This window comes from Cloeon dipterum, chromosome 1 (assembly GCF_949628265.1).
Source record: "Cloeon dipterum chromosome 1, ieCloDipt1.1, whole genome shotgun sequence".
Lineage (NCBI taxonomy): Eukaryota > Metazoa > Arthropoda > Insecta > Ephemeroptera > Baetidae > Cloeon > Cloeon dipterum.
In genome coordinates, this window is record NC_088786.1 from 1716209 (window position 1) to 1727179 (window position 10971).

The 10971-nt window shown below is 40.0% G+C and overlaps 1 protein-coding gene across 1 annotated transcript; it reads left to right on the forward strand.

The window, feature by feature from the left end:
* Positions 1–5044: 5044 nt before the first annotated feature.
* On the forward strand, positions 5045–6092 carry LOC135947762 (uncharacterized). Its single transcript, XM_065496696.1, has 2 exons — positions 5045–5365; positions 5626–6092. The coding sequence occupies exons 1-2, from the start codon at positions 5076–5078 to the stop codon at positions 5960–5962; spliced, it is 627 nt and encodes a 208-aa protein (XP_065352768.1). The 5' UTR covers positions 5045–5075; the 3' UTR covers positions 5963–6092.
* The last annotated feature ends 4879 nt before the right edge of the window (positions 6093–10971 follow it).

The window sequence follows — 10971 nt, forward strand, 5'->3', positions numbered from 1 at the left end:
TTTTTTATAAAGAACTCACATGCCTTCTGCGTCAGAATTTAGGCTGAAAGAAAAATATGTTTTGAGACATTTTCCGTTTCTTATTAAACCACATTTCATTTCATTTATCATCAGTATGAGTTAATTTTGAAATTACACGCACATAATTGAAACTTAGAACAGTTTTTGAGAAATTACTTAATGTTCCCAAAATCCAAGTTTTTGTTTTTAATTTGCTAAAAAACAATATGTGTTGCTCCGACCAATTTCTAATAAGTGAGTTACTATATAAAGTTATTTGAAAGAAAGAGGGGTGCAACCAGCAATATTTAAAATAAATTAGCCTAAATAGTTCTGTCATATTCACAAAATGTTGACTTGGTAAGAATATTCACTCAGTAAAAAAGTGTTTTCCCGGGTTAAAGAGGTTTTAGAAAAAAGAAGATATCAAGTTGAACCAAAATTCATTATTTTTATGCATTAAATTATTTTTACTGCATACCGTTCGTCTTGAAGCCCCCTGACGAGCTATAAAAGACGAAAGGTGGAACCCCCACCCCTTTTCATCCCTCATCCAACCCTGATATTAAAGGAATTAATTCATTTTTACCGTTCCTCGTCTTGAAAATGGTTTTACACAACCCTTGATCAGGCATCAATAAACTCTTTCCACTTTACTAAATAAGGGAAATTGTTTAATTTTATATTTTCCTATAAATTACAATATTTAAGAAAGCCAATAGATGTTTTACTATCTTTTTGATAAAAATTCAATACCGAAAAGTATAGGCCAGATAAATTTCTATTAAAATCAAATATTATTCATTGCACAAGATTATTTAATATGTTATTTATTTCAAGCTCAAACTTTGCGAGTGACTCCAAGATTTATTAACGCAATGGATGCAAATCTTCTTTAGACATTTATGGCAATGAGCATTTTGAAATTTACAAGCAAACCATAAATGAGAAAGTAGCACACGTGAGACAATCAACAGCCGTTTTTCATTTAAATCGCCCCTGGAAATCATCAAGAAACCATCAGCAGCAGCTTTCGCAATTAAAACCAAGCGCTGGCGGGTTGCAATTTTCCAGACGCTCGCTCGTCAGGGCGAAGAGGTCAGCCAGTGGAGTGCGAGTGGGTGGAAAACACCGCATCGAGGGGCTCAACGAGGCGTGTGCCGCATGCAATAATTCAGGCCGCCGAGCGTGTGACGCACGCAGCAACGATAAAAAATCTCTGTTTTGCTTTTGTGCACGGACTATATATTATATAATACATTCACGCGCGGAGGAAAAAGCGGATGCGGCCGACCCCGTGGCATTTGGCCAGTGTGCAACTGGGCGAGCACCAATGCGGCCGGGGGCGCGGCGCCGGCGCGGGGGTGGCGCCGCCCTCGCGCCAATCAGCGGCCCGCAGCCCCAGGCCGGCGCTCGTCGTAATTGCATTTCATGCTTTTTAGCACCTTTTGCAGCAGATTGCGTTGTGTATTGATCTCGGCCGGCCTCGGCGCTTCCAATGGACGTGATTCCGCTTGGCGCCAAGCTCGCCAGCAAATTAATTTCACACGAACCGACGCTTTGCTCGTTTTTCCCATTTTCATTGCACTCGTCTGAGTGAATAATTGATTGCATTCTTGTGCTGCGAGTGAAAAGTTGGAAATGAACAAATAAAAAAGGGTCAACCTAGTTTTGCAGCTGGGTGCAAACCAGCTCACTATTGATCGACTGCAATTCGTGCATCGTCATTCGTCATCCAGCTCTTTTAAATTTTAGGATATTTCCAGATAATTTAAATTTTTCCACACTGACAAATGGGCACAGACTGACAACCGATATTTGTCTGACAAAATATTCAAATCAGTTTTTCAATGATGATTCATTCAAGTTTTTTTTTTTTAATTTTCATCTGCAGAAATATGGGGAAAATAAAAAGCTCCACGGTGAAACTGCTTCCAATTTCAACGATTTAATTTCAGTTCTATTATGTAACTCAATTTACTAAATATTTTTTATATATTGCTTTGACTTCAAATTTAGTGCATTCAAGATCACCTGCATTGCAACTAAGAGCTTTTGAGCATTTATCTAATGGAGCGAATGGATGTAGTAAAAATGCATGTAGCTGAAATGGTGTTTTCATAAAAAAATAGAAATACTTTAATGTCGTGCATTTAAATAAAGATAAATTCAAATTTAATTTGTTTTGCATTATGTTAACTTGCTTTGAAATTTTGTAGAGCAGAAAAGTTAGTTAAATGAGATTGACATTGCAAAATCCTGAAATATGCTTGTTGCGAATGAATGAACTTAGGATTCAGTTGAAGCCAAAATTGACCTAAGAAGCAGTGTAAATTTTTGAGAAAGTGGCTGCAAAGTTTGCATGCTTTGCAAATGGCGAGGACTGTCTTCTTACTTGAAATCCTATTTTATTTCAAAGCAAAGAGTCTCTCTCTCTCTAAAAGGTTTCATACGCTGTTGGACAGATCTCGACGAGAGGAATCGAAATCTGCCTAGAGGTCAAGCGCAGCAAATTTTGGAGGAAATTGGAAAAAAATTGAACTTATTGTAGCAAGGTACTTTTTTTATTATATCAAATTGATTATCGATCAACTGCTTTTGCATCCAACAATTCAAATAATTTTTAATTGTCACTCTGCATCGATCCACTTTAAGCAGCCTGAGGGAAATGAGCGAAATGCCTTGTCAGTGACATAACGAGGTTAATGACGCACTTGGTTGGTGAAGAAAATCATTAACCCAACCGCGCTCAAAGTGGTTTTCGTTGACACAGGTCTCAAGGGTTGACTGACTAATGGAGAGCCGATAAACCTCTTAAGCGAGCACCACTGAGGGCGAAAGCAATTATGAGCAGGTTTATCTTATCGCGGAAAGGGTGTATAACAAGCAGGTCTGACTTCACTGAAACTGCATTCGCAAATCACCCTCAAGTAGAGTCGACGGGCGATCGATTTCAGGTGAGCTTTTTAATTTCTTCCTTGCTTGTGTTTTGGGCCAGATTTGGCTTCATAATAGGAAATCTACTATCTGCGCACGCCAGTTTTGAGTTGCCTAAACTCCGAAGAACAAAATTATTTTATTTCCTTAAAGTACAAGTCGTATCTCAACTTTGCAGCTCATTAATTACAAGCACAGAAAGTTTGTTTGCACCAAGCATTTCGTGGCATGCAACCTAAACATAAAGTGAATAAATCATTTTCATTTTGACATGGAAAATTAGCAGCTGGTCCGCCAGAGGAATTTGTTGAAGGAGGTTGCTCTCAGTCCTAGCTCTCTGCTCTCTCGCCCGCGCATCTAGACTATTTGAAATCAATACTATTCGTGCTATTGCGCTCAATGGCTGCTCAAATGCTCCTCCAACTTGTTACGTAATATCCGATGAATATATAAGGCATCACATTTTCATATGCAGTCGTCTGTTTGATGAAGTCGAAATCACATCTGTCAAAACTGTCACCGCCTTTCTATATGCTAGGGAGCAGCTTCTAGATCTTTTTTTAACTTTAAAAGATAAAGAAATGGGTATAGTAACTTGACATATTGTTAAATAAACAGGAAAAATATGCGTGTAATTTAGAATCAAGATTATTGTACAAGAGACTGTTAATTTTAGATTGTCCGCCATTTTTTCTGAAGCTTAATCTTCATGAGGTTATCAAAGGAGCGTGAATACTGCAATTTTAAACTTTTTTAACCACTTTTGAAATCGTCTAAAACCGTCTAACAACCCTGGGAAACAAATTCCAGCAACTGCGGTTCATTTATCATTTACTTTTTGCGCGGAATACTTTCTTTCGAACCAGGACATAGATCTGGACAAAATTGTAGACTAATTGAACCGTATTATTGGCTTTTTAAATATTTATTCATGCGATGAGAGACACAAATTGTTCCATTTTTTGTTCAATAATGTCTCTGCCTAATCTCGGGTTCTAACAGTCAGAATTGCAAAAACTGCAAACCGTTTGACTCGTTCCCAACCTCTCAAAAAAATTAAAAGAGGATTTTAAGAGTGATAAACCTTCATTCCCCATCCACCCCAAGCATTGCAGCAACGATAAAAATCACGTCGCTTAATATAGAAACTTTTTCACAGATTAAAACCCTCTTAAATTAAAAAAAATTCTACCCCAAATTGCTATGGGAGGTTGAGACGAGTCAAACGGTGTGCAGGTTTTTGCAATTCTGACTTTTAAAACCGGAGATTAGGCCTTGACAAGAATACTAAGAATAAAACTTTTGATATTAACCAAATTTGTCATCGCCAAATCTCAGGTTTGAGCCATCAGAATAACAAAAACCGCACACTGATTCGTCTTGACCTCCCCTATAGATAGCCTCAATCCCTTCCACCCCATGCATTGCAGTAAAAATAAAAATCATGGACCTCAGCATTTTCAGAAACTTATTCACTGATTACAACTCTCTTAAATTAAAAAAATCTACCCCTAATTCCGTCTGATATCTAGGGGAGGTTGAGACGAGTCGAACGATGTGCAGTTTTAGCAATTCTGACACTTAGAACTCGAGATTTAGTGATGGTAATGCTAGTAAAATCATCAAAGTTCAAATTTTGCTATCTGCTAACCGTCTAATCTCGGGTTCTAACTGTTTGAATGAATTACAAAAACTGCACAACGTTCGACTCGTCTCAACCTCCCTAAGATAGCAAAAGGGTCAACCCTTTTCTCCCTTTCACCCCTTACGATAAAAATCGCGTCGCTTGCCTCTTTCATAAGCTTATTCCCTGATCACAAATCTCTTGAATTAATAAAAAATTCCATTGGCTATCGGGGAGAGTTTAAGACGAGTCAAACGGTGTGAAATTTATGTAATTCTGATTCCTCAAACCCGATTTTTGGCGACGACAATAATACTGATTTGAAAAATTGAAAGTTTAAATTTGTGCTAATATTGCCAAGTCCTGATCATGGTGCTGGATTGGTCAGTTTAATTAATAATCTTTTTCTTACTAAGCCATCAATAAATTATAAAATTACATTTAATCATTGACTTCTCTCTTTCTTTTAAAAAATCACAAAAAATCAGTGCATTTTGATTGTCAGGTTGCCGTGATGCAACGACCTGTAGTGTTCTTGACGGCCACCCTGGTGGCCGTCGCAGTGGCCGTGCCTGCGGCCGCCTCTGAAAACGTGCTGGACAGCAGCAAACTGTGCAAGCGTCTGTGCCGCGACGGGCTTGGCGGAAAACTGTGCGGCTGCGACCCAAAGGCCATCGGCAAGGAAATGTCGCAGGACATGTACATCTGGCGAACCTCCCACCCTGAAGAACACGTCATCAAAGGTCCGAGGTGGGGCGTGTGCATGGTCCTGTGCCACCTGGGACTCGGACAACCACTCTGCGGGTGAGAAAAGTTCTTTTTTGCAGTCGAGGGTTCCTGTGAAGTAGACTTTCCGCTCGGCAGCTCGGTTGCGCGGGCTGCGGACGTTGAAAGGAGACTTGAAAGGAACAAGACAATCCGAAAATGGGCTCAAAACCTGTTACCTTTTACGCGTTGTTTGAGGAAGGATAGCAATATTGTTCAGTGGGCGGGGCTTATTGAGGAATGGCTGTAATTTTGGTCTGCATAAATTTTAACGCTCATTTTTAATTTCTGTCTTGCAGTTGTGAAATCAGAAATTCTTCGCTCGAAGCAGCCGAGAGGCAAAGGGAAGTATGCAACTTGTGCGAGCTGGCTACGAATGGAGATGAAATTTACTCCAAATTGAAATGTGACAGCAATCAATGCAGCAAGCCGGGGCCGCAAAAGAAGACAATTCCTAATGAGATCGGGGAAATCGATCTTGTCGACGGGCCATTCTCGTTCCAATTCCTGCAGACCATGGTCGACTGGAATCTTTGGTGCATCATCCAGTGCGAGGAAGGCGACGGTGGCATCGCTTGCGATTGCGACATGCTTCCTTTACAATTTGAAAACAAAAAGCTAATGCAGATCAATTAATTTGAACGAACAAATCAAAATATATATGTACCGACTCTGGCGTCTTGGGAGACATATTAACTTAACCAAACAATTATTTAACCGCAAGTATACGTGTTTTCAATCAATTGATGGTGTCTATTTTTATAATGCATTTCATATCCAGCAGATTAATGATGCGGCAAAATAAAATATCAAGTTTCAATCAAATGATGTAGCTTTTTTATATGTAAAACATATAGAGGGAAGCCCGTTTTCCTCTCGGCTGCATGAACTAACAATGAGAACATCGATCCGATTTGTAAAAGGGTTGTAATCGGATGCTGCCCCTCGCCGCGAGTTAGCGTCACTGTCTGGCAAGTGGCTCGCGCCGAGTTTGCGGGCGCGGGCAGTGAGGACGCTACGTGCCGGCGAGCACATTCGGAGATTTCACTGCTGGGGTTTGCAAAATTTATGTTCGAATAAAATCAAAGTCACCTTAAGTCGACAGAGTTTTGCTGTGTCGATAATATTGATTTAAACTATCAACCATCACGTTGTGTTTGTTTTGCGATAAGACGCTGGACAGCCTGTTCTGTGCGTGAGCGAGGAATTATAGAAATAAACACCGAGCGCACGTGCACCTAATCTATATTATGTATGTGTTGTGTGTATTTTCCCCACGACACACGTGCGAGCTTCGAAATAGAAACAATAAACACTTCAAGCGAAAAAAAACTTAATGAACCGCAAAACGAATTATTAGATAACGTTCTTCATATTATTTAGTGGCTCGCAAATTTGTCTTGCGTCCTGCTGCTAGACGAGGACACGGAATTTATAACTGCCTGTGCGTATCTCATAATATCATTTTATGCTATGATATGTGTGTGGCTGTGCCGCGGCGGGAGAGGCATTCTCTTGAGCTATATGACTGCAAGCAGAGACTGAAGGGAAACGTTATCAGCCAGCCTGCAACCTAACCTGCCACGATAAGGCTCCATAAAGTAAAAATAAAACCATCTTATCTTCTGAAAGTAGAATCCCCTGCTCTCGCAAAAGCTGCTAGACTGCGTGTTGCGATTAAACTTGGTTTTTATTGCTCTCGAGACTCACTCCTTCACTCCTCTGTATAGAGCAGAAATCCTTTTCATTATTTTAAAAAGTTTGCCGAATTAATATTTTATTTTGAAGTTGTGAAGGTCCAAAAATAAGTAGTTCCTGTTTAATTTGAGAACTTTTTGGAGCGGTATGTCGCATATATAGTGCTCTTAAAATTTATTACCCCCGGCGTTATAGAGAACATTTTTGAGATAATTAGATGCTTGTATGTAAGTGTGCACAGAAAGCATGTTTTGAAATACAAGACGTGCGTGATGAGTTTGGAGCTGTCGTTATGCTTTATATTGTATGCTTGAAGGATGCCAGTCTTTGTTGTGGTCATTAAGGAAACACTTTTGAGGCGGCCCACCAGTGCGCTAGATAAGGCTCACCTCTGACATCGTGTGAGACGAGTAAACTATTAAACACACTGAAACACGCCATCCATCATTAACATGGCTCGAACCAATATAACGACACATCCAGTCAAAAGGTAATGGGCTAAGGCCAGTGTCCGAATGAGAGTTTACAACATAAAAAGATGAGCATATGAGTAGCAGCGGAATCGGATTAGTTTGGGGAAAAATGAACAAGAAATCATTTTTGTCCATGCATGAAATAAGACGATTGGTGTTTCTATTTTGAAATTCCACGGAAGGAAAATTTCCTAAAATCCTACAAACAATACTTCTAACGAAGTTTCTTTCACTTTTAACCATTTGAGTCAATAAACTAAGTTGTTAGAATCATTGTGTTGGAGTTGGTTTGGAAATATTTTTAGGAAATTATTACATTTTTGAAGGGTTGAATCAGGAGTTCATGAGGGAGAGTGTTTCAAACCATTTGTAAGGTGATTTCAAAAGATAAAGGGCCAGTCACTGCGTAAAAAGCGCTGGAAGAATGAATTCTTGTAAGGGGAGAAGTGGGTGATGGATGACAAGGGGTGGGTATACCACGGTATGCAGTTTTTAAAGTTTTTACCAGCAGAAGCCGAGATCTCGCGTTCACTAAATATTTCAACCTGAAATATCTCAGAAACGAACCATGGCAATTATTTTAGGGTAAATTGATAAACCTTGACCTTGAATTTTTACCTATTTAATTTATTTATTTTACTTTCAGTATAGTTTATTTTAAATTTTAGTAAATACAATTATGAATTTTTAAATTTTTATTGGTAATTTACCAATAACTATGCAGGCTATGAAGAGGATTAATTATTGTAATTATTCATGGACGTATGTATTTGAAAATAAAAGCTTAGTAAATGAAATTGCCTCAGTTCAATTCAATCCTTTGGTTATAATATTCTTTAAAGTTTTTCTCTTCCACGCACAGTAAAAGTGAGCGACCATGAGGCGTGTGTGCATACAAATATATTCGCGCTTTCTTCAAAGGTTCTTTAACCCACAGCACTCGAAATAATATATTCTGCGTGCGCCTCCGTCGGCAATTGTGCGCAAATAAAGGTTCTTCACATTACACTGAGGCCTTGTCTGGCAAAATAATAAAAGTGTGCATTTCTTCTCAGGTGACAGGAAATAGTGCTAGAATAGGCATATCTTGAAAAGCGATCCAGACGGGCTTAAAAAGGGCCTCCGAGGAGAAAAGGAGAAAAGAGCGAGCGCGCGGACAAAGACGCAAAAGCTTCATGGGAGGCCATTCAGGAATTAACGGGGAGAAGAAGTATCGAGTCCCGAGGGCTCATTGCTGCCATAAATTAATATCTGGGCCGCGCTCGATTATAATTATTCCGCGCTGTAATAAATAAAAGCTTTTATTTGTTTCCCTTCGCTAATTAATCGGCCGGGCTCGAAAGTGCGACTATAATTTTAGATATATATGTAGATGACGAGGGTTCCAAAAGCGCTGGCGCTGCAAGGAAAGAAAAAAATTCTTTCAAACAGTTTCCTCCTACAATCCGCTTGGAAGACAGAGATGAAAAAGGGGAGAGAGCAGGCATTGTGTGCGCGATAATAATTCTTCTCGGTGCTCACGACCGTGATAACAACACCTGAAAATAGACACGGCAGCCGCGGCGAGGAGGGAAATTGTGGAGGGCCCTCCACTGCTCTTTAGAAAAGGCAACAATTTGGTTAATTTGTAATAGCTGACTCGAGGATCCCAGTTCCCACACGAATTCAAATCGGAATAATGGGAGGGCAACTCGAGGAGAGGCGGAAAACAGGTGCAAATTGGCCCAATTTCGTAATTTTTCAACCCCCTTTTGGACAAGGCGGAATTTCCGAGACAAGAGACGGGAAAATGCTAATGCCGGCTTGATTAGGCGCAAATGCGTTTGAAACGAGCCAGAAAGAGAATCATGATGCCGCTGGTTTTGTCGGATTGGTGCAGATCGGCGAGATGAGCTTTACGCGCTTTTTGTACCTGCCGAGTGCCGGCCACGCTAGGTTGCCAAACGTAACACAATACCTGCGATGACCTTGCTGTGGACCAATAGGAATAGAGATGCATCCGTCGCTCGCATCGTCCGATGCCCCGCGTCTGCCAATGTATTCGCCAGGGTACGAAACGCGCGCCGCGTGATTGATGCGCAGACAAAATGATGATGAGCCGGGGACGCGGCTCGAAAAAGCAGCTCCTGCTTTTTTCGGCTAAAAGTCCAGCCTGGCTGCTGGAATCCAGTTGGGGATTGCACGAGCATGTCCGACAGAAATTACTATAATTTGGATGCGAGAAAAAGAGCCCTTTGTGTGCCTTAATAACTCGCTGTGTGCGGAGGCAAAATTTGAATTTTTTGCCTAATTGGGCGCACTCAAATTTGCCGAGGCGATGGTCACTGTGGAATTCGATTGTGGCTCTTTTTAAATTTAGCTACACATTCAATGTGAAATTCGTAAAATGCCCTTTCTTCTTTCTTTCAAGTGAAAGGAATTAAATGGCAAAACATAAAAGAATTGGAGCTGAGTTTGAAACCAAATTTTTACAACTCTGGCATTTAAATTTTTTAAAAACCTTCAATTCACGACAAAAATCCCTGGAAGTGAAGCGAAATTGATCAAAAAATATTTCTTATAAATCGTCTTATAACTACTGAGCAATCTCACTAATCAATGTTGTTTTTTTGCTATTAATTTAGTTTCTGATGCTGTTCTAATTACATAATGAAACTTAATGCGCCTGCAGGAAGAGTAATTTGAGCCGTCAATTGGGAATTCCTAGAAACGTGTGCTAATACGCTGCGTTTTACGAGCAGGTGTTTTCCTCCTTTTCGAAATGTGTTTAAAACAGAGAGAAATAATGCAATGCGGTCGCCAGATTGGCGCCGCATTACCTGCCTACACAAATGAAAGGAACACGTCTTTGCTTTATATTAAGTGTGGAAAAAAGTCGACGGGAGTATACACCGCGCTAGCGAGCGCGCGCGCGACGAGTCTCGTTCGTCGCGGCAGCCGCAGAAATTGTGCGAGAATGTATAAATATATAATACACTTGTTCATTAACATTATTTCACAGAGAAAACGTATATTAAAAGCGATAAATTAAAATATCTGCGCGTGAAAAAGAATATAATCAGCAGACTTTCCAGAATCCAGCGTCGCCGCCGTCTGCCGTTTTCGTCGCCAGCAAAACTTATTATAAATATATATCATTATTATTTACATCGATTGACCGAAACATGTGTGTGCGGAGCTCTTTAAAATTTAAATTCTCGCAGACGCCAGCGTGGTTTTATATTAAAATTCTGCGCTGATGCTTCTCTTGAAAGCGAATTTATCGCGCCGATCGATCTCTCCGAAGGGAGTTATTGATTATCGCCATTAAAAGTTGGACCAACAGAAATTCGCTCGAGAAGAGAAATAAATAAAAAAAAAGGTACTTTGGTAGGTCGTGCGTTGTTTCTTTATTTAAACTAAATTTCCTTCATTTTTCACGAGAAATCGAGATATTTGTTTGTCAGTATAATCACAATCACTTGAAGTGCAAAA

What these genes read in the sequence shown, in the direction of transcription:
- LOC135947762 (XM_065496696.1), top strand. Translation starts at nt 5,076, where the DNA reads ATGCAACGACCTGTAGTGTTCTTGACGGCCACCCTGGTGGCCGTCGCA. An exon ending in CTCGGACAACCACTCTGCGG is followed by an intron (nt 5,366 to 5,625) that starts GTGAGAAAAGTT and finishes TCTGTCTTGCAG; the next exon opens with TTGTGAAATCAGAAATTCTT.